General features: G+C 38.9%; 1 protein-coding gene across 2 annotated transcripts; it reads right to left on the bottom strand.

The window, feature by feature from the left end:
• Positions 1 to 37: 37 nt before the first annotated feature.
• LOC139949928 (uncharacterized) lies at positions 38 to 27765 on the bottom strand. 2 transcript variants are annotated; one of them, XM_071948510.1, is made up of 17 exons: positions 27607 to 27765; positions 25634 to 26068; positions 19168 to 19235; positions 18187 to 18320; positions 16945 to 17088; positions 15798 to 15911; positions 15189 to 15281; positions 13954 to 14041; positions 13453 to 13508; positions 13011 to 13088; positions 12409 to 12524; positions 8775 to 11193; positions 7454 to 7616; positions 6929 to 7053; positions 6111 to 6278; positions 4607 to 4753; positions 38 to 2423 (listed from the first exon to the last, which is right to left on the bottom strand). In XM_071948510.1, exons 2-17 carry the CDS (start codon positions 25996 to 25998, stop codon positions 2148 to 2150), a joined length of 4554 nt encoding a protein of 1517 aa, XP_071804611.1. In that variant the 5' UTR covers positions 25999 to 26068; positions 27607 to 27765; the 3' UTR covers positions 38 to 2147. The 2 variants fall into 2 exon arrangements, with proteins under 2 accessions (XP_071804611.1, XP_071804612.1); XM_071948511.1 differs by lacking the exon at positions 4607 to 4753.

The raw sequence follows: 27765 nt of genomic DNA, 5'->3' as shown, positions 1-27765 counted from the left end.
TGTGAGTGAATAAATCATGTCATACTCACACCAAGGATTTCGTTTTGACCAACTTCGCATTTAATGTCATTTCACCTTTTCTAAGAAACGCGTAACCTTTGAGGGGTCATAATATAAACTGTGAAAAGTTGTAAAAACTAAATGTCATAATGATGTTGTTTTTTAATTGGACACAATAAGACAGTCAGCCATTTAACCTCCTCTCACCCTTACTTAAAGATTCCAGAAAAGTGTCTTTACCCAAATAAAAACACTTTAGTTTAAAAAACAAAACAAAACAATGATATCACCAAAAGCATTCAAATTCAGAAAGAAACTAATGTTTAAATTCAACGTTTTATGCGTTAATCCAGCACTTGACTTAACAACCAATATGCATGAACTTAAAGTAGTGCACAAAATAAGTAATGTATTTACATGCCACTGAATCTTTAATTGTAATTAATACTGATTAACATAATCACATTCACTTTGAGTGACTGTCTCATCATTTCATAATTACAATTTTTTAATAAATAAAAAAAAAACAGTCTTAGAAATATACCTTTCAAATTCAAAACATAATTCGGTAAAAAATAACAAAAAACAAAACATGATAACACTTGAAAAACGTAAATATTAACACTTGAGGAAGAATAACTCAAACAAAACAAACCGATTTCTAACTGTTTGAACGTCTTTAGGTTAACAGTTGATCATATACATTTGTTCTAAACAACTAAGGCCGACCCAAACTGTATAGCACAAAAAAATGCTAAGCACAGAAAAATATTTCTAAGCAGAATAAAGTCGATAAAGTTTACATTGTTGTGACTGGTGCCCAACCCATTTTTTGCTTAGCAAAGAAATCTGCTAAGCAGTATTTTTTCTGCTGGACAGCTTTATGAGATTGGGCACTGGTTCCTTTAGAAAAGATTTAAAAAGAGGAAGAGTGATTTTGGAAGGTCATTTTATGGCACTGAAATAATAAAGGCAGTGGAATGCTTTCCGGGTGGAGTCCAATTTCATACAACCTGGGCCAAATTTCATAGAGCTGCTTTAGCTTAAAATATAGCTTATCACAACAAAATTATGCTTACCAGAATAAGGTAACCAGCCAAACTACTATGTCTTATTTACAATTTGTGACTGGTATCCTGTGCATTTCTGCTGAGCAACAAATTGTTAAGCAGTATTTTCTGCTAAAGCACCACTATGAAATTGGGCCCAGATGATAGGACCAAATGACGACCTTACTTTAACACTACAAAGCAAGGTCAGAAGGTCAGAGAATGCACTCCCCTGCAATGCTTAACTTCACCACAAAGAGGAAATTTTGTGGTTGGGCAAAAAGGTAAGATTTTGATGCTCAACATGGCATTTGCTTGAAAGAGAAACAACAAATCCTGGTGCTTTAAATGTTAGGTCATGGTTTCATTGTGCAAGCGATGCTCTCAAAGAAAAAAATATTCTGGTATTTCTGCCAATCCCTTAAGACGTAAGGTAGTTACTTTTAAAGCTACGAAACTGGGTCCAGATTGATGCAAATACTTAAGGTCTAACAATGCGCAATCCTCCTGTCCCCACAACTCTCCCTGCTGGATGGTGATTAATCAACTGTGGAACTGGAAGAGGGGCAGACATCCGCGGTGTCTGTACGTAGTTCCTTTATGTCATGGTTTCTTTGCGCAATCGGCGATCTCAAAAAAAAAAAATATCCTTGTATTTCTGCTAATCCCTTAAAGGATTTGGGTACTTTTTCAAAATGTCCATAGATTTACATTAAACTTACAGGGTTTGAAGATAACGATAGTTGAAAGCTTCCCTTCAAATATTTCGTACTGAGGTGCTGTAGTTTTTGAGAAATGAGCAAAACAATGTCATGCAAATACGTTTGTAAAGGATTAAAATAATTTTCGTCTCATGAGACGAAAATTATTTTCATGACATTGTTTTACTCATTTTCCAAAAACTCGGCACCTCAGCACGTAATATTTTCAAAGAAGCTTTCTACCATCATTATCTTCAAACTGTGTAAGTTTAGTGTAAATCTGTGGACATTGTGTTTTTTGTCCTACAAAAGTTACATAGACCCTTTAAGACATAAGGTGGTTACTTTTGAAACTACATGTACATGTATGACTTTGGGTCCAGATTGATGTAAATACTTAAGGTCTAACAATGCGTAATCCTCCTGTCCCCACTCTCCCTCCTGGCATAGGGTATGGATGATGATTGATCAACTGTGGAACTGGAAGAGGGGCAGACATCCGCGGTGCCTGTACGTACTGAATAAGTGTCTGCATAGGTTGGGAGCTTGCTGGTGGCTGCTGCATGACTTGTTGCACCTGCTGATGTAAGCTTGGATGCACTGGTTGGTTTGAAGATTGATTGATTTGTTGCTGGATGTTTGGACGAAGCTGCATTGGAACCTGTTGGGAAGGCTGTAGATAGAGATGTGGTTAGAATCAGCCAAGAAACCCATGAATCAGGGCTTATTTCATGGCTCTGCTTACCATAAGCAAAGAATCGGCACTTGCAGAAGCAGGCAATTCTGTGCTTCCATCAAGAGTATATTACTCTGGTTAGTGGGGAATTTTAGCTTGTGTGCATGCGTACTCAACATTACTACACATTCTACTCTTACACAACTTGTGCAGAAAATCAGCCCTTGCCATGCAAGCGGAGAATGGTGATCACAAGGGCAGAATTCCGTGGTAAGCAGAGCCATGAAATTGAACCCAGATCTTATCAACATTCATGATTGCAGCTGGACATAAAGGACTGTAAATGATATTGTAAGGCAGAAAGTCGCAAGAGCATGAAACGGATTTGAAACCAGCTGATTTTCATCGATACCAACATTTTGAAATTATGGATACAATGTCAGAGTTAGGTGGGGTATGATGCAGCCATGCAACCATTGTAAGGCACACACAAGAATGCAAGGAGTTTTGTACACAATGAAATGAACCAGTGCACAGCCACAACCATGGTACTTATTTTTCGTTCACCATTATGAACAGTGGAGAAGTATTCTGCGACAAACCGCTACCAATCCTCCTTTATCCCTCGTGCAATAACACACCACAATCTCAATTTCAAACGTTAGTTATTAATTATTGCCCGGTCTCCAGTATTTTTCTTATCTCAATTTGATTAACGATACTTATAAATTTATCGCCCAGTCTCCAGTATTTTTCTTATCGCTTTTTAGTGGTTTTCTTGTAATTGTATATACCTATTGTCTGTTTTGTAATGTTTTTAATGTGTCTATGTTTTTACTGTATGCCAGCATCTAAATTAACCTTTTGGGGATCTAATAAAGATTATTGTATTGTATTGTATTGTATTGTATTGTATTGTATTGTATTGTATTGTATTGTATTGTATTGTATTGTATTGAAGTATAGAGCAACTCTATGAATTTTGTATCAGGCTGTGAATCACACAAACGTCATGGCCTCCGTTGCCCCTGGTCTTGGTCTCAGTGCCCCTTCAAAAGTTTCCCGTTTACTTAAAGATTTTCCAATGGAAGTGCCCATTGCAAAATGAAAATGGCCTTGCCCTTTCAACATGTTCAAAGATGAAACTCCAGGCCTGATGACAGTACTTTTAATACTTTTAACTCTTCATTTACAAAACCTTAAAAAAATGATTTGAAGAAACTATATTAGTGGTTGATTAGACTGACAGCAAAACAAAACAATTGTACCAAAATTGTGGCTGTGCACATGAGTAAAAGAAAAACAAAAAACAGCTACAGTTGACAAGAAAGTGATGAATCCAACATGGTAAAGGAAAAACAATACAACCGAACATCATTAAAGGAACACGTTGCCTTGGATCGGACGAGCTTGTCTATAAAAAGTGTTTGTAACCTTTTGTTATAAAATGCATATGATTGGAAAGATGTTTTAAAAGTAGAATAGAATGATCGACACAAATTTGCCTCGAAATAGCGAGGTTTTCCTTTTACTTTGTGAACTAACACGGTTGGCCATTTATGAGAGTCAAAAATTTGACTCCCATAAATGGCCAACCGTGTTAGTCGACGTGGTAAAAGGAAAACTGTGCAATTTCGAGGCGTGTTTGTGTGAATCATTGTATTCTACTTTTACAACATCTGTCAAACCATATGCATTTTATAACAAATGCTTTTCAAAGACCAACTCGACTGATCCAAGGCAACGTGTTCCTTCAATGAATCTAAAGGTACAGACACGGGTGAGTGACAATGGAAAATAAAAAGTTGCTGTCAGCCAGAAAAACAAAACTTTAAAGCATAATAAAGGGTCCTTCTTTAAATGCAATCCTTGGAGAGTCTCATTGTGTCCCATTTCACCTTATTTTCAATTTGTAAGTGTATTTTTGTGTCTTTATGCTAGTTTTATGCTAATGAAAATGTCCATATTCATGAATGATGCAGTGTATGAGATAAACAGATGTCGTCGATAAAATAAAAACTACTTCATGTGCAAAACAATAACTTTGTGACTTGTACAGCTGGTATAATAATGTGCATGAACTGAGGCAGTCATTACTACATGCACACTTGGGTTTGTGATCTGTACAGCTGGTATACGTGTGCATGAAGTCATTACTTTACATGCAGACTTGGGGTTACCTGTTTAGCTACTGAACCACTCTTATTAACCTGCTGGCTTGAGATTAATCTAAGCTGCTCCGCAGCACTTTTCCCAGCAGGGGAAATAATATTGATCAAATCAGACACCACGCTGGATGTTTTAGCCGTGGTGGAAGACGAAGAAATCTGTGATAAAGAGGATTAGGGACTGTTAGATCTACTGTTAGACCCTATAGTCACTTATGTTCTTGTAATGAGTTGGGTCTGTGTGTAAGCGGGAAGAATGTGCTACAAATGGACCCAGTCTGCGTGCACATGCCCGCACCATGTATAGCACGTCCATAGTACGTCAATTCCGTTTGGAGTAGATACGTCCTTCTTGTTTTTAGAACGTTGCTACTCCGTCTAATTGCAGGAAGGGATGGTGGCCCAAGTATTTTGAGCAGGCTCAATGTTCTGGAGCACCTTCCCAGTCAAACCACTCTGAGCCTGTCCATGAAGTTTGTAAGCAGACCGTAGTTGCAACTACGTCCACTCCGTTTTCAGACTGTAGTGAGAACGAGTTTGGTGTGATGGGGGTAGAGTAGGAATGTGGGTTTGTACTAGATGTGTGTTGCTTTCCTAATGACCACTCCAGGTGGGGGCTAAACAAACAAGAGAGGATAAGACAACATACAAAGAGAAATCCAACTGAGCTAGATACATGTAGGTAGTAGGGAAGCAGGATACAGGAAAGGAGTTCTAAAATGATGCAGCATGTGGGAGTGGAGTACGTTATATTCACCATCCACATATTAACAATGAGTTAGCATCATGAGTTTAATTGTCACCGGTACTGATATAGTTTGGTGAAGTCAAATCTCAAAGTTTGAAAAGCATTTTTTTTTAACAAAAGCATAATCATTACAACACACAGAGCAAAGCCTTATTTGAATGTATATGTAGTATTTGATAACAAACAGTGTAGGAATAGACCATAGGATAATGCTTGAGGTGGGGGCAAAGCCTGAGTGCCATTCATATCCAACAAAGACGTGTACACTGAGGGCTTTATGCAACTTAACCTCCACCTGTGACGTCATGCTGTTGTTCCAACGCTCCCATTATGTGGGCGCAACAGGTCTTGAACTTCACTCTTGAAGGGGCACAGCAATTTCCCTCTGGTAAGGGACACCTCTATGAGGATAATTTTAATTTGTACAGGAACCTTGCACAGGGCACCACAGCAAGGGCAGTAAGAGCTAAGGGATGGAAGCTTACTGCAATGGCACAGTGACCCAATTCACCTAGAGAATAACGCCAGAAGTTTTGCTTGCACTATTTTATATGATTCCTGTTACTGTGCAGATGACGCATATAATTTGACTCCAAACCTGGTAGACTGTGGGCAGACCGTCAATAGTCAATGGGAAGGAGTCAATCGCAGTTTCCCAATAAAGTCACAAACACATTTGCCAATACAACAAGTTGTCAAAACTTGTGAATTTGAGAACAATTGACCGATAGACTACAGTAATAGTATGAGCGATGTTTGTATACTTACAGGCTGAGCTTTGTTTTGTAGTTGTTGTACTTGGATGACGGTATTTCCTGAGGCTCTTTGCTGGCATGAGTTACGATGTGTAGACCAATGAGACTGCTGACAGGGATAGTCACAATAACTAGTGTTCCAACAGCAGAAAAACACTGCATCTTTACCACACATTGCACACTAAGAAAGGAATAACAATCCAGTATCAATGTTACATTTGAAGCTTGATTTGGGGCATGGTGGTAACCCCCATCCCCTATATAGACCGCATTGAATAACCCCTTTGTTGCTATGAAAGTCGCCATCTTGTAGGGCTAACTGTATGCGTGTCTAAACGCGTACATCAATGAAGCACGCAGCGTTCCCGGTTTAATTTCTACAGCACATGCATGCGCACCCCCACGCACATGCTCACAGACGCCATGTTGGAGGGCAGATATTTGAGTAGTGACGTCATATTCAATACAGTCTATTGTGTCTTCATTGTGTGCTTGGAACCTCAGGAATGGTATACAATATTGCATTCAAGACTTTAGTCAAATATCTAGGAAGACCAAGATCAAAGCAAATACTGAGGCAAAAAGACTGGGCCACAGCAAAACCATTACTCTCGGATCCTTACAACAGCTGCTACACCCGACTTCTGATCATGTGTCCAAAAAGTTATGCTTGCATACAAGTCATGCGGTCATTTAAGTATGCACAAAAAAAAAACAATGACTTGAATGTTTTCAAGAGCATGTGATACAAATTTTTCTCCCTAAACCGAGTTGTGACTTTGATGCACAAATACATTACAACATGATAAAAGATGAACTAGTTTTTCTTACCCATTGTTTTGATTTTGTCTTTCTGATTTCATCTTGCTTCTCTGTCTCTAGTTTCATCTTAAGATTCTCCATGGCAACAGCAGCCTCTGCCTCCATGCACTCCTTCATCTCGGCTAAGGCAAGATCTAGTGGGAAATAAACAAATCAAACATCATTCTCAAAGCTTTGACATACATGGGTCTCATGGCCGAGCGGTAAAAAGCAAAAATTTACATCCTTCTAATGGGTATTACCGCAAACCTCTCCAGATTTCATTTTCACCATGTATAGTTCAAAATTCTACTCATTGGAAATATTTCCATGATGTCATCACAAACCATAACTTTATAGACCATTCCATTTTAGCCCTGACGTGCAAGTACTGTACGCTACCCAATGGCAAAAGTTTACTAAAAGTATGGCGGTGGAGCCACATGCAGCGTGCAGCACTAACAGTCTTTCTGTAGATTGTTTTCCCACAATGTTACGCTTTAATTTAAAACAAATGTCTACCGGAAGCTTTTGATAAAAAGAACGTTGCCTTACCCATGATCTGTTTGTATTCTGTTTTCTCCTGCTCCTGTACCCATTTAAGTCTCTGTACCTCCATCTTAAGATCCTCAATCTCACTCTTAGCATCCTTTAATAGCATCCCATCTTTCATGTCTTTAGTGAAGTCATTTAATACGCCTTCAACAGCTGTGGATACCTAAATACCAAGCAATAGGTTACCATAAATTAAAGGTAAAGTAGGTTGTCATGGCCGAGTGGTTAAGAGCATCAAATTCATGTTATGGTGGTTATTTAAGTTATCCGAGTGTTAGACTTTGTTCCAAATCTTTGATCATTGCTTTCCGTTTTCCTGATAGCCGCTACATTATTGGCTGAAACAGCAACAGCGCCCTCTTGTAATAAACCTCGCCATTTCTATTGCAAGCTAGGGCACATGATAGCTTTACATGTATAATGTGGGCATTTTTTATTGGCTGAGATGCTGAGGAATAACTGTGGGTTCGGGTCCCTGTCGTGACACTTGTGTTCTTGAGCAAGATACGTTACTATAATTGCTTCTCTTCACCCAGGGGTATAAATGTGTACATGCAAGGGTAGAGGTTGATGTGTATGAAAAAGCCTTTGGAACGATACAGTTGCCTAGGTAGTATACTTCCAAGGGACATGAGAAAGATTAAAGGAATATTATTGACCCAATGACCAGGAAACTAATGTAAAGCACATTGAGACGGTTAGTGTGAAATGCGCTATACAATAACTTGTTATTATTATTCTTATTAATAAAGTATACCTATTGTTTTTTTTTAACCATTCGATTGTCTTAATCCTTCAATAAAACTTACGTGTGAAAATGTCATTGAACAAGGTGGCGTTTTTGAGAAAATACAGAGAAATTATGTCCATACGCAGGAAGAATAACCCCCCAATACGAATACACAATCTGAGAAGCATTACTGCAGTAATGCTTCTCAAATGCAAATTTTGAAGCGTAAAAACTTATATCTTTTTACATTACTTTGAAGTGAAATGTTTCTCAAAATGCTTTATATACTCTCCAAAGCTGCTGCAGGCTTCATATCAAATTTGTGTTTATTGCTATGCCGCCATTGTTCGTCATTATATTTGGCTCAATGAGAGGCAAGTTCCAGCATTCCAAGATTTCAACGTACCGTTGCCAACTTGCGGCTGTGTCTCACGGCCGAGGTTCCGGGAATCAAGATAAATGCCTACTCATATTTCTCACACAACAACATCAAACCCAAGTTGCCAAATGTATTGTAAGTGAGAATACTATTTAGATATAAAACGATCTTTGAAAAGTTGTTAGCTAAAAGAACAAAATTGTTTATGTTACCTTTGCAATATACTTGTCATAGAAGTTGCTACATTTGTCGGTGTCGGTTTCCTTTGCAGCATCCTTGTCAGCAACAACTACAGCAGTCTTTTGGGGCAAAGTACTCTCAGCACTTTTTTGAGGTTCACTCTGTTGAGGTTCACTCTGTTGAGGTTCACTCTTTTGAGGTTCACTCTTTTGAGGTTGAACTGTTTCACTGGTTTCCCTCTTCTTTGCTTTCAATGATTCAATAATGCTTGGAAATGAGGAATGTGTCGCCTCAGGGGGCCGTTCTTGGTCCTTAGAAGGTATGAATGGTTTGGGATGTGCATTTGATGTGCTTATAACCGTTACGTCAGTCCTTATTTGTTTATCTGACGGAGGTGGGTTGGTAGTTGATGGACTGGCTTTAGGAGTCTCAGTATCATCGGTAATATTGCTATGTGGCTCTTGTTCATGTACGATCACCTCTTTTGTGGTCTGTCTCGTGTCTGGTTGATCTTTTTTTACAAAGGGATTTGAGACAAGAATAACGTCGTCCATGTCCATTGGTGCTTGATAATCATCGTGAATGTGTGCCTCACTTTGCTGCTCGCTTTTACCAGATTCTTTGGTTTTGTTTGTTGCAGAATTAAGAGACCTTTGTTCTGTATCGGTTTCATCGATAACAAGATCACCGGCATCAGAGTCGGACATTTCAGAATGGCAGCTCATAGCAAGATCAATATCGGAATCATTGGACCTCTTAGTAATTACTGTTCTAGGAGCTTTGATGGTGTCTTTCTTTGATATTCCAGGTTTTGCAATGTGTGGTGATTCCTTCACAATTCCATCCACAGAAGAATTTGATGCTTGAGTTTTTGAGCTTCTGTCATTTGTATCTGCTGTTTTATTGGAAGTATCTTTGGAGGTAGAATCAGTGGACTCTTGTGTTGCTTGGTCATTGTCTCCATTCGGTTGAGATGTTTTGCTTGATCCTTTTTCAGTTGAATTGATCTTGTTGGAAGCATTATTGTCGACCTCCATATCGGATTCCTCAGAGTGATCAGCCTCACTTGACTCTGACTCAGAGTCGGATGACTCTGAATCCGAGGCATCCTTCTCCACACTGTGTAACCTCTCAATCCCTAGGGAAGCTTTCATGGTCTCAATAGTCTTACCTAACTTGATGTGGAACTTGTCTTTGGGTGTCGTGGACTGTGAGGTACTTGGTGTATCTTCACTAGCATCTAACTTCTCTGGAGACTCTGCAATCTTACCTTTGGCAGAGCTTCGTGCAGTATTATTATCAACTATCTCATCAGTAGGTGATGCTGACTTTACTTTATTGCCCGATGATTTGTTGACTTTACTCGTCTCACCAGGTGTATCTAAGTCATCTGATGTTTCTGATTCTTCAGGAATCTCTGGATGTCTCTTGGAGTCTCTTAAAGGAGCAACTCCATCAAGGTCTGCCTCTTCCAGCTCTTCACCTCGCTTTGCTCTCAAGTTTCCCATTTTCCCCAACGATCGTGGGCTCACCTTGTTCAATTTGATGGCAAGACTCCTGCTGAACTCATTCTGTGAAGCATGGGACTTACCAAGGAGCTGAACAGAGGGCGATTGGGCTGCCATGTCAGGATCCACATCTAAGCTCTCATCACTTACTTCAAATACACCCACTGGTGCTTTACTTGGTGACGATGCTTCACTGTTATCACTCCTATCCTGATCGACATCTGGCGACATCTCTCGAGGAGGTGGACTTCTAGACAGATCGTCCGATTCGTCAGCATTGGTTCTGTTTGATGATGTGTTATCATTTGCACTACCCATTCGTTTTCGTGCAACTGTAAATACTTGTCGTTTGACTTGGCTAATAATAGTGCTGTATTTAGAGTTTGATGACATTGTTGAGTTGGTGGACCCAGAGTTATTATCCTTCTCGGCACTGTTGTTATTTTCTGATACCGTCGAAGACTTTCCATTAGCTTTATCTTGAGGTTTCCCTTTTGGCACAGCATCATTTGTGTCTTTGTCTAGTACTGTTTGAGACTCTGGTCTAACATTGAGTGAACCCTCCAAGCTTTTCTCTGCAGCTGCATTCTCCTCTTGCAACGACTCCACATCGACTGGTTCTGTCTTAATCTCTACAGCGGATGCCTTCTCCTCAGGTTTTGGACTGCTTCTATCATGCATGCCATTCAGGAATGAACCCATCGCCATTCTGCTTCCCTGCCACTTCTGTCTGTCTCCTGGGTTGATGATCAGACAGTCCAATGTACCAAACGGTGTTCGGTTGGGTGCATACTTGAAGCAATCTTTGCCGAACGTCCTCTGCAGATTCTGGATGTGGAGCTCCATCTCTGCTACTGAGCTGTTCAGACCTGTAGTCTTCTTCTTGGAATGGCAGGGAATCTCACTTGAATACATGTAGCAGCTGGAGACAGGTACCCACGCTCTGTTAGATGCAAATAGATAATGAGAGGTGAAGCATACAAGATCTGTCTGTTGCTGAATGGTCAAAGAACAGAAGTAAAGTATCGGTGTATGGGTAAAAACCAAATTAATATTCTTCATCCCGTTGCATTTTTAATATCTATTTTTTTGTTGCGGTACCCGCTGCCAAAACATAGGATTCGAACTGCCTCTAGCTACCGGCAATCTCGGTGGTCTAGTTGGTAAGACAGTGCTCTAGAATTGCAAGGGTCGTGGGTTTGAATCCCACCCGAGTAATATGCCTGTGATATTATTTCACAGGACTCGGGAAAGTACTGGGTTTACAGTGCTATTAAACACACATCGGTGTATGGGTAAAAACCAAAATTAATAGAAGTGAAGTACCCACGCTCTGTTAGATGCAAATAGATAAAGACAGGTGATTCCATAGAGTTATATATGAGAACTAGAGGGCCCACTGGCCTATATATGCGGCCCGGCATGCGCGCATGCGACCATTTTTTAAGTTGACAAAACGGCATCCTACAGCGTGTGTTTGTGCGACCATTTTGTAAGTTAACAAAACAGCATCACGTAGCGTTCAATAAACACAAATTCCAACGTGTACTTCATACTCAACGAGCGTACAGAATGGCGCGTGTGTCTCCTTGCGGTCCCATCGCTTTTGTGCAGCAGCATCACCATCACCAGTGCCCCCTCTAGTTCTTATATACAAACTATGGGTGAATCATACAAGAGTCTGTTGCTGAAGGGTCAAAGAACAGAGGTGAAAATTCCAATGTGCCCAGCCATGGGTACACTATAAAAAACAACAACAGATAAATATTGGGAACTCTTTGCAGATCTTGTATGCCACAAACTCAACAAAAGATTCCATTGCAAAAGAAGTTATATAAAACCGATTCTCAAATAGCGGATCCATGAAAATTTGTGGATGAAAAAAATATTATAAAAGGGCAGAACGAACAGGATAAGACCGTCCAAAAAAGCAAGTTTGTGAACTTCACTCTCATGTTTTGTTTTTACGCATTGAATATTGTGTGCATTGTTACATATGTGCTAGTGAAAAAACTTGTAGGTGACCCTCAAAAATAAGAGAAACATGTGTTTAGTGATGTGCATTTTTCCCATTTTTCATAACAAATGCAGTTGAATGGTTCCAAATGGTTGACTTACTCACTGAATAAAGCTAAGGAGAATAGAGGGCAGTATTTACCTATCATGCTGCCCAAAGAAGCGGACATCCAGTTGACCATCTTTCTCTCTGATGACCTTGGATGGCCAGAATGGGAAACCCTGCAGCCTTGCCCATACAAGCTTATGGGGATCTCGCTGCATACAAACAACACATTAATATAGAAAATCATTACAAGAACGATTTCAAGAATGATTTGCTTTTAGTCAGAAATACTGAATACACTGTTTCAGTTCTAAAATGTAATAACGATGTCAGCTAGACCATGGGAACTTTGTTTACAATAAGCGTGACCTTGTACATTCTTTGGCCTTTTAACCAGGCAAGATACTGCAAAGGTCATATTGAAAAAGTTACATTTTGTGTCATAATTTCCTTTTAAATCCAGATGTGTAAATTAATAGCTGAATAAGTTTTAAAATGTGCCCCCTTTCATATCAAAATTTGATAAAAATTAGACAGAGCAATCTCCTAAAAATATAGTTTATTTTTGCTTTCTTCCATTGAGCTTTGTATAAATCGTGCAAGCAGGAAGTCACACATCGTCCTTGTTTAACTGTAAAGCACTCTGAGGCTCGATAAGTCAGTCTATAAATCAATTACTATTATTACATTTTACTTACACAGACTTCACAGAACCATTTGTCTCGTTTCAGACAAGCTGACAAATAGCAATCTGGACATATCTCTATCTCCTTCACCTAAAATGAAACAAAAACACCATAGACTGTAATCACATTTCAAATTAATACATGAATATTTTTCAACAGGCTTGTGTGTTTGAACAATTTAAAAAAATTAAGAAAATTGTAAAAATATTTAAACAAAACCGTGAAAACTGTGAATCTGGTTTTACCCATAAGTAACCCAATGTTTGATTATGCATTGTCATCATTCAGCCACCATCTTAGAGATTAATCGGTGATAAAACACAAAGATTTGTACACTCCGAGCACACAACTGGCAAATGCACAACCTGACCTTTGACCTCTAGCGAGTATTCCACTCACACTTGTAACTTATAACTTAAGAAAACAACTGCAATGTGTATTAAAGTCAACTTACCTCATATTCACATATCTTGATGATCATTCGTGCACTATTTGTAAGCTTGTGATGCGCTGTTTATTAGAAAAAAATAACCAACATATTTACCTACATGTATTTCAGCTCATAAATATTTAGTTCTGTATAATTTGCATACAGCTGGTGTCAAAAGTCATGTCATGAGTATATCCAGTATTATTCAGTAATGGCAGCCCCTTTGCAAAGAGTGTGTATTTTTTGTCTACAATTCCACAAGACTAAAGCGAGTATTGTTTGAAGCTTTGCATGGTGTGGATAAATAGACAAAAAATATAAATAAAAAGTAAACTTGCGGGTACAACCATGTGTAAATCTCTTTTGTGGGAGTGTTGGCTCTGAAAAGAGCTGCTGTGGTCTTGATGTTTCGAACAAAAGTATACTCTGCTCATCTTCACTAAAGTGATCCAGAGTTTATAATTCCATGTACAGCCACATGCTAGCTATGTTTATGATGACACAGTCCCTTTAATATTAACTTACATCCATTGAACACAATGCAGTTATGTAGGATCCACTTTGCATCCAAGAGAAAGGCTTCTGTACTCCCATACATGCGCTTCTTGATGCTCTGCAAATACAACAGTATGACCTTTATTATATAATCCATAGAGCAGGCCTTAGTATAGCTTCCCAACAAACCATTATGTTGCATTACTGTAGGGAAGTACGTTGGCTCAATGGTTTCCTGCCCTGCCCTTCACCCCAGTTTGAATCCCACCTCAGATAGGAGGTTTGGTTTGTATATTGATTGGTTTAGCCCCTACATACTTGGTTATGTTTTACTCCATTTGGGTGTCTCCCATATCTAACTAAATTTGAGCATTTCTTCTCATTTCCTTTTCATTGTGTTGTTGGTGATAACTGTGCTGTTGATTGTGTTATCAAATGAACAAATAAAAAAACTAACATGTTTAAGTTCTTACGTAGACACTTATCTAAGAATCTAAACAGAAAAAGAAAATATGGAGGAAAACTCACTATAAATCAAATTCAGTTACAAAAGACCATACCAATACGAACCTAATACATTGTATGGGATTTCAAACAATTCTACAAAACCACACTTGCTTTCATTTGTTTTTGTTTTTAAATTGGTTGAAAGAAACAGATGATTTTTTCTAGCGATGGCAATTTGTTTCAGAGGCGTGGGGCAGCATGTGACAAACAAATTGTTAAGTGTCAGAACATACATTTAGGGGATCATGCATGTTTGTTATACTTCGGTAACAAACTGTGAATTTTGATTGGTCGAGAACCAATCACGTGACGTGCAACAAAAACGCATGTTACATGGCTCGATGGGCCGGGTAACATGAAAAGTGATGTACACCGGTGTACGTCACCTTGATCGTTCCCAGCATTTGTCGATTTCCAGCGCTGTGTACGGAACAACCGCGGGTTCGATGGAATTGTGTCTTGTTCGTCTGCTTATTAAACAATGAAAAGTCCGTCTTAATAATATTTGAATTTGACAACAGAACTTCATGAATAGGAATACAATTAAACAAAGGTATAACAAAACAATTGTTGCACGCTGTGACTGGGGTCCATGGGTTTTGTACACCCTCGAGGGGAAATGGCAGCCTCGGTTTCGCCTCGGGTGCCATTTCCCCCCTCAAGTGTACAAAACGCCATGGACCCCGTCACATCGTGCACTAATTGTATAATGGCAAGTCCATAGTAGGATTTAGTCAAATACTAATAATGAGTCCAACCTTCTCAAGTGTTGATAGATCCATTGGGTTGAACACAAACTCCTCATAGCCAGGGTTCTGTTGCAGGTTGACTGGCTTCAAGAAAGGCTCAGCCTGAACAAACAAAACAACAACAACAACAACAAAATCAGGGCTGTGATTGTAAACCAATGCGAGGAAAATCCTGAAGTAAATAAACAAAGTAGCTTCCTGGTCTGGACTACAGATGGCTTGAGGCGACAATCTTGTGTAGCCACTAACAGGTAGGCATTATTACAAAAGTTCTGCCAAAAGTCCATCTAAAGCTTATGCTTATGGACAATATTTTACAAAATATCATGATTCTTCCCAGCCCATTTAAGTATGATTTAATGATATCAACATCACTATACTATCATACAGTAATTCTAATAGCCAATATTTTTGCGTAAAACAACTTAAGTCCTGTGGGCACTGATCTACTTGACTATGACATGGTGCTTTTTAAACTCGTGCGAGCAATGTAATTTCTTCTTTTTGGAGATGAATAAAGTTTTCTTATGTCTTATGTCTTAAAATGCAACATCCTTTTGAATTTTCACTGATAACTCATCATGCTCATCTTGACTTGTTTTGCAGAGTCCTACTCACCCCTGAGTGTCTCATTCTCTTGAGAGCAAAGAGTAGGAGTTTAGCCAGTTGGTCTAATGTGAGCGATGCCATGGCTTTTGACTGTGAGTCAATACACTCAGCATTGGTTGCTCTCTGCAAAATAGAAGAGTGCTATTACAAAGTTGGAGTATCATACTACACAAATCTACAGTAAGTAACCACTAAACATAGTCTAACCACCAAACTATTGTTAAGACATTTAAGTCAACACGTCATCTGTGCATACTGAGGTTTTCCCTACTCCAGGTTCCAATGTGTGTGTGATTTCATCTAAACTCCTGTATTCCTTAAAAGCAATTCTTAACTTGCCGTACAAATTTGTAAGTCCTTTTGACCCAAACCATTACTTGACTAAATGAAACTAGCCTTTGCAAAAATGTAAAACCTGTAAATTGCTGCTACATGTAAGTTGTTGTGCTCTTGCAACAAGTACAGCATGCAGGTATGTGCAGGCAACAACTGCACATTATATTAAACAAGCATTAGGCCAAGTAAAATAAATAACATGTTGCTCGTCTGGACTTTTTGAAAAAGTTTGTGAGGGAGGTCCTTGTTATTTTTTATTTTCAAATTGTTGTTCTTTTTTTCAAGATGGCCACCATGTCTAAGATGGCCGCCGTATCGTATTTGAAGATGGTTTAATGGTTTTATGAGTATGTTCTGTATGTCCTCAAATTATGTGTGTGTTTTTGTGACTATTTTGATACATTGTTATTCTTTCTAAAGAGTTATTCTTGCTTTTGCTCCAAAGTTATTCTGTGTGTGTGGCATCACGCCCTGGTGCATAGAATTGTGGCATGCAAACGTGAAGGGCAAAACGTTTCAAAGTAAAAAGTTTCTCATTATGCGTTATGATAGCATTTTTTGTAGGCCTACATGTAAGAAAGACGATGAAATTGCTCAATAAAAATGAAGGGTACAATTGAAATAGCTACCAATAATATGTTAATTGATTTCAATGATTTAAAAACAATTTATTTTTTTAAATAACAAATAACAAAAAAATTGGTGCGGCCGCCAAAATCGAGGCGGGCGGGGACGAGCAACATGTTATTTATTTTACTTGGCCTTAGTTATTAAGGTTCCTGAAGTTTCGTACTACATGTTCATGCTTAAAAGCACTTACCGCACACTCAGGACAAAACCAATCCCCATATGGATCCCCTTCTAGCTTAGCACATTTAGGATGATACACCCTAGGGCATAGCTCACAGCAAATGACCGAACCTTCCTTATGACAAACCCAGCAATAAAAGTCATTCCTTGAATCCTGCCGGATGGAAACCACATAAAGAACATAGTCATTAATAATAATAATGGCTTCTTATATCGCACTCAGGTCCATCACGCAGTGACGCTCATGGCGCTCCAACATTTTTACCCCTGGTCACTGGGCCTTAAATCATTCCTTAAACCATTTCAGCTCCCTGAGGAGTATACAGCCTTGTGCAACAAATGCGCTACTCGGCTAAATCAATCACAAGAACCATCTCTGCCCTCACAGGTACCCATTTACCCCTGGGTGGAGAGAAGCAATTATAATGAAGTGTCTTGCTCAGGGACACAATCGGGATTCAAACCCACACTCTGCTGAACAGAATCACCTGAGCTTGAATTTGGTATTCTTATCCTCTTGACCATGACACCCCAAATTAAAGGCACATTACTCAAAATAAATGTTAGCATAAAACTTACTTGCTAACGAGCAACATGGAGCTGTTGATAGTATAAAACGTTGTGATAAATGGCTCCCTTTGAAGTAACATAGATTTTGAGAAAGAGGTGAGAAAGAGGTAATTTCAGGCCCGTGCACCCTTAAAAAAAAGAGAGCTGAAACCCTACATGATGTAAGAATGATCGTGTACATCAAACAAGCGGGCATCATGCATTTACCCTGGTTGAATTGGGGCACCCCATTAATCAAGCAACTAGGCATATCTCACATTATTGTAGTTGTACATTACTGTTGCCAAACTTATAGCAGGATTAAACAAATATTGAAGAAGAAAAAAAATTACGAGAAAAAAAAATATATATAAAAATATATTTTTTTAGACACCTGAAAGCACACACATTTGTGCAACAAGGGTTTTGGGTCAACATTTTTCCGAGGAGGTTTTGTGCCTATACCCAGGGGGTTTGCAAGAAAATGCATTGGGCTGAAGCATCCAAACAGCTAAACAAAGCTTCTCATACTAGTATTCTTCCTGCTCGTTTGTGTTGAAATGGGAATAGACCAAACAAAAATTTGTTTAAAAAAAAACATTTAGCTGTTTTCAACTTGATTTTGTTGCTGTCAGTTACAGTACAGGTTTCACGAATCAGTTTCCATGCTGGGCAAGAGATTGTCTATAGCTACAGTTCTTACCTGGTCTCGATTTGAGCGATTGATCTTTCTTTTCTTGCTGGATGGAGGGACGTAATCTTCCTTGTGTTTGACATTCACCTTGCTACTGTTGGGACTGGAATGGCTTAACTTCCGCTTCTGAGGCATCTTTCCATCTGTATGAAATGTAGATTTAGACTACTTATGAATACAAAAGGCCAGCATGATTCGTTTTTGAAAGGGCAAGGGCACCAAGGTGTTTTCTTCTAGGTAGGGAACGGGTGTACATGAAAAAAATGTAACTTTCTACTGGGGCATTTCAAGGGCCCCAAGCAATGACCAGGGGGCATCGAGGCAATCGCCTCTATTGCCTCCGTGAAGCATCAGGTTATGCTGAAACCGAAACAGTTTGAAAATGGGAAGATTTTTGATGTTGAGTTATTACAATGTACATACTACAAAATATACATGAAATAATAGCCAAATCTGTTTGCATAGATCGACCTAATGGTATGGCCAAACAATGGGAACAATCAAATCCCTATTATGGAAATCAAGGAGCAATGTCTAAGTTTCAATGACAACTGAAAACCAGTGATACCACACCGTCTTAAAAACTAGTCTTCTTCAAATAAGAAACAAATCTTCTTTCAGGAAAACTTTGTTTTTGTCACTCCTAAAAATCTTCGTAGAAATTCTTTCTATCGGAAGTGGCACAAGAAATGATTTCTTGAAATGAGATTGGTTTCTTATATATGTCAAAAATATCATTTTTAGCAGCGCAGTTCATTCCATAATGGAATTTCTCAGGAAGTTTAAGGAGCCCAACCTTTTAAGCTTATACTAAAGATTTGTAGCCAGTAGTTGACATCGACTAATGACCCCAAGTAGGCACTGAATGACCAATATTACCTTATGCAAAAGTTTTCGGTTGTAACATTATATAATGGTTATCTCTCAATGAGTTGGGGTGGTTCTGAAAAGAAACGTATTCTCTGATCATCTTCTGGGGGAAAGTATTACCTTTTTGTGGTGGTTTATTTGTAGCATGCTGGATCTTGTCCATGTCAATATCCGGTTCACGCTTCATCCTGTGGATATAGAAATAAACCATGGTTAGGAAGTCATCTAATGTGTAATGAAAGGTCTACAATTCATCAAAAATACAATCATATTATAGCAAAGTATCTTGAAAATAATTTATAGACTCCAAAAACTCTTACTCCCATTACTTCATTACTACATGTATCTAATTTGTCAATCTGGTTATAGCGCTTAGAAAATTCCGTAATTATCGCTCTAATGTTGTAGTTATTATTATTATTGTTGTTATTATTATTACTGGACAAGCAAAGAGCAAACCATGGGGTTTCGTTTATCTGTCTCGTTTGGATGCTTATGTTGTTAAAGCCATTGGACCCTTTCGGTTCAGAAAAAAAAAAAAGTTCACAGATTTACAAATAACTTACAGGGTTTACAGAAGGCAATGGTGAAAGACTTCTCTTGAAATATTATTCCATGAAATACTTTACTTTTTGAGAAAACAGCAAAACAATATAAATTCTCGTTAACGAGAATTACGGATTTATTTTAAACTCATGTCATCACACGGCGAAACGCGCGGAAACAAGGGTGGGTTTTTCCGTTGTTTTCTCCCGACTCCGATGACCGATTGAGCCTAAACTTTCACAGATTTGTTATTTGATATAGAAGTTGTGGTACACAAAGTGTGGGCCTTGGACAACACTGTTTACCGAAAGGGTCCAATGGCTTTAATACGCATTGTTTTATAATTTAAATGATCTTATTATTATCTTCCTTTATTTTGAGCAGGCATCCCAGCCTACAAGCTTTGCTTTAATGGGCCATGCCTCCATACAGTTTTCAGTCTTGTAAAATCCCATTGCTTGTATTTGTATATTGTGTTTGTATGGAAATAAATGTTGATTGATTTGATTTTTGAAGGATAATCTAGACCAAGACCTGATATTAAAAACAGGAAGCAGTAAAACCAGTGCTTAGCAAATTCATGTTGCTTGATAACATAGCTTCAGAATCTTTCACTTGTAAGCACTATACATTCATAAAATCCTAACACAATCACAGAAGTTGTTACCAGCAAAACATTTGAGATCATATAAATTTATAAATGTCCAAAATCTCAATGCACATTATACTCATTGCAATAAACGAACTGTAAAGCCTGGATTTACACTGTACAGAAATGTATGCAAATAACTGAAATGCATTGAATTTTACAATTTGTGACATTGAGTATGCCATTAACACAGTGCTGTATGTCATAGGGATTGTATAACGTAGAAGCAATTCACTGATTTGTAGCCAGTAATGATAGTTTTCTCTCAGTTCAATCTTCTACCTCCATGGTTCAATGATTCCATGATTGGCATGTTTAGCACAGGCATACACAATACCCCCCACCTAGCCTCCACTCCTTGTAAAGGATGACATAAACACACTTTCAAATCAAATACGTAGATGAAAAGTGTGTTCATACATACATACATACGAAAATGTTTTATACCGCCATTTCATCAAGACCACAGCGGTTTGTGATGAAACAGAGAAACAAATAAACGAAGAGACAAAATGAAAGTTAAACCAAACAGCAAAACAATCATTGTGGGAATAGGTGTGATTTCAGATGCTTCTTGAAAATATGAAGTGAATCAGCAGAGCGCAGAGATGGGGGGAGACTATTCCAAAGTTTAGGAGCGGCAAAAGAGAAGGATTTGTCAGCAGCTGAAGCAAGAGATCTGTGGGTTATTTTGTCCGTGTATAAAGCATGAAGACTAGAAGATCGTAGCTAGCCCTTTTAGTTGTAAAAGCTATAATATTCACATTCGTTTTTTGACAAATGCACTCCACACTAATCTATACATCAATGAGGGATCAGTATACATGTACATGTACAATACTTTTAGGGAAGTCAGAATTTTCTTGCCTACCAAAATTAAAAGTTCATGATGAATGTTCATGTTATATAGGCCTAGACCTGTAGGCCAGCTGTGTCCAGAACTGTTCGCACTGAGATTTTGATTACTCATAATGTCAGCAAACACCTGCTGATGGTCCATATGTACGTAGTATGCACTTATTGTACAAATGTAGTGAGAGGCCTAAAGGGCAAAGGACACTGTACATATATGTAAGTATCCCTCAAAATGACAGGCACAGGTATAGCACATGTAGGCCTATCAAAGACCAAGTACACAAATTGTGCAGTGTGACCACCATGGAGGCAGAGTGACCCCAATTAATGAACATTCAAGGTAAAAAAAAACCTAGCTGTTCAACAGACAGTGTATATAGGTACCAATGTATGCAGGTCACAAAGCCTGGTGTATGGATATGTCATGAATACAATAAAATCTAATCCGACTCACACCATAGGCCTACACAATCGGACAGTAGGGATCCAAAATGTAGGTGGTTTGTCATTCCCAACAGGTTGCTGGTGCCTGATGCATAATACACCCTTACACAAAGATATGGATTGACACGGAGACCTATAATTAACCACCTCCAGACTACCATCAAAACAGAATGTTCAAAACAACAACCTATACCCAAATCATGCTTATTTCTGAACTGGAATAGCAGAGGGAAAAAAATTAGTGCCTAGACTTCCTCATAAAGAGAGAGAATGTCGGATTAGCAAAACCACCAACCCCAAAAACTTGTCGAACGAGTTTTTATTTATTTTGCCTTGCTAAGCATATTATACATGTAGAGGAATGCTACTACAAGTTATAGCATGGAGGTAGTATGCCTGTCAAAGTGTACTGCCATGAAAGTACAATACACAATCATTCTGGTTAACTGTGTAAAAACAAGTAAGGAATAAAAATTGTATAATGGTACCGTACTCATCACTTCACGCAACCCGTGTACAATTAACACAACTTAAGTCACCAAAATGGAGACAGCAAGCCTTTTTATTGGAATCCAACATGGAGACTAAGAGTCAAGCAGTCTTCACCTCACAGCAGCCACTTGCAGCACTCCAACTTCCTGACTGTGATGGCAAATGCCCATCCATGAAAATAGATCAACTGCAGTTGTTTGCATAATGCATAAGGTCACGCCAACAACAGTGAGTGTGTGGAAGGCGAGGTTAAACCTGTCAATCATTCTCCAATCTGGTCACATGACTAGTAATCTTTTGTGTGGTTGGCTGTGACTGTAGCAGCTAAGGAAGTGGGTGAAATTCCACAGGCAGGCAATGCTCTGGCGATAGCTAGCTAGCTGCAGACAGTCAGGCACTGAATGTACACAGTATGGGAAGATATGATTGGGCATGCATGCATTGCATGTATAGCATTGACAGGCACAGTCTTCTAGAACATGCCAAGAACAAGTGTGTAAATCTGACATCTTGCAAACACTATTAATTTAGTTAGTTAATTCCTCTATGGTTAATTCCTTGCTCTATAGTTAATTACTGCATGCATACATGTATAACTTCCATCATTTACAGTTACAAACCTTGAGAACAAAGCAAGATGAAATATTTGTGTTTTTTTTACACCAGACTTCTACTCCCGGAAACCGAACACAGGCCCTAGAGTTTGTTCACAAACTCTCAATGTCTAGTTTAGTGAGTTAATTACTGCATGCATAACTTCCATCAAGTACAGTTGTGGTCAGCGAAAAAAAAACACCACTCACTGACTCTGCAGATGATGAATTTATACACGAAGCCTATCATAGGACCACAGTTCAACACCATGCATCAAAAACCAAAAAGCTTATGGATTTGTCTGCCAATTGTGCACCTTTGGACCAGTGTTACAGAATAGTACAACACATGGGCATCAATTCTGGCGTTTTTTTTCTCGGCAGAACAACGAGACATTGAAGTTTGTAAAAAAATCTTTTGATCATAGAGACAGATTGCTATAATATTATCCTTTTTCTCATTCCTGTTTTCTCTATCCAAGTGAACGGGTTGTTCTAAAACCCCCTCGACCCACGACCCCCTCGACCATCGACTTTTGTGCGATCTTTTTTTCTGTACACCGAAACTGCCACAGTTCACAACCTCAGCCAATCACGCACACAATTTTGTATGCTGACATCGACTACCATGCCTCGCATGATTGTAAATTAAGATCTTAGCCATAACTCATGTGCAACAAGGGCGAGCCCCAGTTGTGCCAACCAATGACACGTGTCACACAGAAAACAATTTTTGAAATTCAATTCAGTGAACCATCTCAGACAAAAGCAGCAGCCAACCACAACTACAGCACAAAAATTAGTACATGGGTATGCATAAACCACCAACAAATACATTGTACCTAATAAAACAACCGTACACTGTATGCCTATTGACCCATTTCACCTGACGTCATCATCAGAAATACGCCATACTGGTGGGCAATTTCACTGTGCGTTTTCATATACAACTCTATGCCGTGCGTTATGCAGTGAAGTGTGCATTTTAGGCGACGCGGCGTTAATACACGTAAACCTAACTGCCCACCAACATGGTGAGCGTGGCATCAGTCGCCGCGTGTGACGCGCGTGCAAGGGGTCAATACTCCTGTACATACATGTAGACCTAATGTACTCGAAAACAACAACAGAGTAATATTACTAGAAAAGGTATACACATGTACAGTACATGCACGTCATCATGTCCGTCCCCATGTAAAGCTGATAATAGGCATAGCAGATTTTAAGCATTAAAACAAAGTGTATTTCACATTTAAAGCAATCGCACAACATCAGCAAACAGTATTGTCGAAAGGCCCACACTTCGTGTATCACAACTTTTTAATAACTAACCTGTGAAAATTTAGGCTCAATCGGTCATCGGAGTGGGGAGAAAATGGGAAAAACCCACACTTGTTTCCTCACGTTTAGCCATGTCATGACATGTGTTTAAAATAAATCTGTTATTCTCGATTTCGAGAATTGATAATTGTTTTAATGTTTCCTCAAAAAGTAAAGCATTTCATGGAATAATATTTCAAGGGAAGTCTTTCACCATTACCTTCTGTAAACCCTGTAAGTTATTTGTAAATCTGTGAACTTTAAATTTTCGTTCTGTTCAGAAAGTGTCCAATCCGAAACTACTTGTTGCATCTACATGTAGCATCTAGGTGCACACTTCATCACCAATGGAGATTGTTGAATCACTCATCTGCTTAGAACAGTGGCATGGAGGGAGGGGGTGGGGGGTGTAGGGAATTACTTTACATACAGTGGCCCCCCCTTCCTCACAGAAACAGGTGGTCCATTTTACCCATAAAAAGTCAGCATACATTTTGTGGACACTTCAGAAGTGAATCCCAACGCTTCAGTCAGAAGTGCTAAACATACCCCAACAAATTGTCAAATTGAAACACCTCTTTGATACATTGCAGTTGCATCTGCTGGATTAAGTGTTTGATGGCAGAAAATTGTGTCCTGTAGTTAAGCCATGGATTGTGCAGTTTGAAATCAAAACATTTTATTTAAAGGCAGTGGACACTATTGGTAACTGTCAAAGACTAGCCTTCACAGTTGGTGTATCTCAACATATGCATAAATTAACTAACTTGTAAAAATTGGAGCTCAATCGGTCATCAAAGTTGCGAGATAATAATGAAAGAAGAAAACACCCTTGTCGCACGAAGTTGTGTGCTTTCAGATGCTTGATTTCGGGACCTCTGTGTAAACTTGAGGTCTCGAAATCAAATTTGTGGAAAATTACTTCTTTTTTCGAAAACTACTCCACTTCAGAGGGAGTCGTTTCTCACAATGTTTTATACTACCAACCTCTCCCCATTACTTGATACCAAGTAAGGTTTTGTGCTAATAGTTATTTTGAGTAATTACCAATAGTGTCCACTGCCTTTAATAACTTTTTCTAGTCAAGTGTTAGAAAAAAAACATGTTTGTGAACCACCATCTTTCAGAGTGCTACACTCATAAACAATTTTATACAAATAAAATAAAGCTTGAGCATAATATATTTTGTAGTGTACTGTGGGCTGGAAAGCATAGTTTGCTATCAAGATACGTGCCAGAGTAAACAACTTACCTTTAGTAGAAATTTTTACCAGCCAAAATAGTACTTTAAAGTAGTAAAAGTACTTTCTTTACAAATGGAAATTTTAACATTTTAGCAATTTTGTTCTGCTTTAAACAATCTTTCTAAAAGTTGGGCCCTGTACTAAATATTGGGATTTATTCTCTAGGTTTTGAAGGAACTCTTGGCATTTTAAGATTAGTAAATATTTGGAATTAGTAGTTGTGGACTGAAGTCATAACAACAGTAGTCTGAAGCCCGCTTCATACTTCCTGCTAATGCAAATGCGATACGAATGTTGACGTCACAAATTCGCAACAAATAATCCGCAGCAGTTGAAATGTGCTCAACTCCTACGAAACATTTGCTGCAAAAACAGCCATGTGACGTCAAAATGAACCGGGCTTTAACCTGTTTTAAATGATTATTAACAAGAATAATTCTCACCCTGCATTAGGTCTACGTTTCTTGCGTAGGGCCAAAGGAAGATCAAACTGACCCAAGCCAGATGATTTCCCAAAGTATGTCTTGTTGTGTGACAGGCCAGACCCAAGCTTCATGGCGCCCGACTGACCGACCGCTTTGCTGAAGATGGACTTCCTTGGTGATGACATGATGGGAAGATGCTTGCTGGATGGTGAGTTAGCGGAGAAGAATTTCCCAGACATGGATTGGCCAGAGGTGAATCTTGATGGTGACTTGCTCGCTCCAGTTGATCCTGGTCGGGCTTTGGGTGATGATGCCACACCCTTGGCAATGGTTGTTGTTGCCTTGGGTGTGATTGGGCTTGCTGTGCTTACTTTACTGTTCATCTTGATCAGAATGAAGGGCTAGATGAGGAGAGGACAATCACGAAGGCATCCTACATGCAAACGCGCATCTCTGGAAAACAGGAAAATTAGATTGAGAATCATTAGAGAAACATAATTATAATTAACCATTCTTATAGCGCATCACCGTAAGGTCCCTTAAGTGTTGAAGTATGAGACATAATTCATTTACGAAGCACTACACAATGTATGTAATGAATTACAAGGAGGTGTGGCACAATACACCTCTCTTAATATTCATACCATTCTAACCCAAAATGAGGCAATTGGCACACGATAGTGATGCCATGCACGAGTATTAAGAGAGGCGTACATGCTGCCAATCAAACACCGGGGCGAGCCTCTTCTCTTAACAATAAGTGCACTGGGTTCTTTTTTGTGCACTCACAACACACAGGAATGGTCCCATCCGAAGGACGAAGCAATAGGGACACGGGTGTCACAACTGTGGGACTTCAACCCACTGCCAGAGTTTGTATGCGTTTTAGACTAACTTGATGCCAACTCTGCATTCGTGGTTGCAAATTATCGTTCTTCATTGAAATCATAGCCTTATTCTTGCGAGCGCTATGACAACCTTATTAGTAATAAAAAAACACTAAGTAAATCATAATGTAATTAATACTAAATAATTAAAACCACCTAAAGTGGGATTGATGGCAGCTAGCTAGTCTGAACCCTTCCAAAATCCCATAAAAATTACGATCAATAACATTCAATGCAGCGTTCATCCATAACTTTTTAGTGACTGCCCCACATTTCACTTTAGTCTATACCAGAACAGTCCATATGTTTCATTTTATGGGAATTCTTTTCAACACTGAACTAGACAGCATAACCACTTGGGGAGAGGTTTGACTGCATGGTCCCCAGGTGTTTTAACGCTGCTGTGTATCCCATTTTTTGATAGTTTGTTTTTGGGCGAGCAATCTTGCACACAGATTTCGAGTTCTGGTGGCTGACGCCGTCATGACAATGTCGGTTGATATCTCGATCTCAGCACTGGTGTCCTTGGACAAGACACTTAGCTTTGAGCATTCTTAGACTTATGGGCAAGATGCCGAATTATGAAGAAGAATTCACGCAACTTAGGACAAGAACATTGCTACATCTACATGTGTTATTTTGTGTATGTATCGGTCCAATGTTCAGAAAGTGCCAACACTTAAAAGTTTCTAATTTACATTGTTGCATCATACTCATACTCACCATTAACCAAGGTAAAATGCATTTGGCGCCACCAAAAAGGTACGCGTTAACCATTGAGGATACCGATGCTACAATACATAGCGGCGCTAAATATACATGTGCAGCGCAATTTGTATCTGATATGTGCACAGCAAGCATTGTAAAGTGTGACGCCAATAGAAAACTTGAAATTTTTATGATTTTAGCAACATGTATTCTATCTTGAGACTTATAAACTATACACTCATAACTTAAATACTGAACCAAATACTATCATGGAGGTAACATTTTATCAATGGTGACAATTTACTAACTTAATTTACAAATTAAGACGTGAAAAATACACTATGTGATGCGAGTGTTAATGTTATACGCCTCGAGTAAAACCTTGATAAAACTTACAGCTTGAACAAAAACTCAGTTCTGTAAAATGTTTCTGAATTTACAGGCTCAAGCTTCCAGAGACCCTCCTTCACCCCACCATGCAGTCCAGAGAGAGATTAAAAACCCCAATGGCCACATTCAGCTCCAAAAGACATCATCAGCAGTGTGTGTGCACTT

The sequence above is a fragment of the Asterias amurensis genome, chromosome 17 (assembly GCF_032118995.1).
Source record: "Asterias amurensis chromosome 17, ASM3211899v1".
NCBI lineage: Eukaryota > Metazoa > Echinodermata > Asteroidea > Forcipulatida > Asteriidae > Asterias > Asterias amurensis.
This window is presented reverse-complemented; position numbering and strand designations above follow the sequence as displayed.

Coding starts and splice junctions, on each gene's coding strand:
- LOC139949928 (XM_071948510.1), bottom strand. CDS start 25,998: ATGAACAGTAAAGTAAGCACAGCAAGCCCAATCACACCCAAGGCAACA. Junction 18,321..19,167: donor AAATAAACCACCACAAAAAG/GTAATACTTTCC, acceptor CATTTCATACAG/ATGGAAAGATGCCTCAGAAG. Junction 7,617..8,774: donor ATGACAAGTATATTGCAAAG/GTAACATAAACA, acceptor CTTGGTATTTAG/GTATCCACAGCTGTTGAAGG.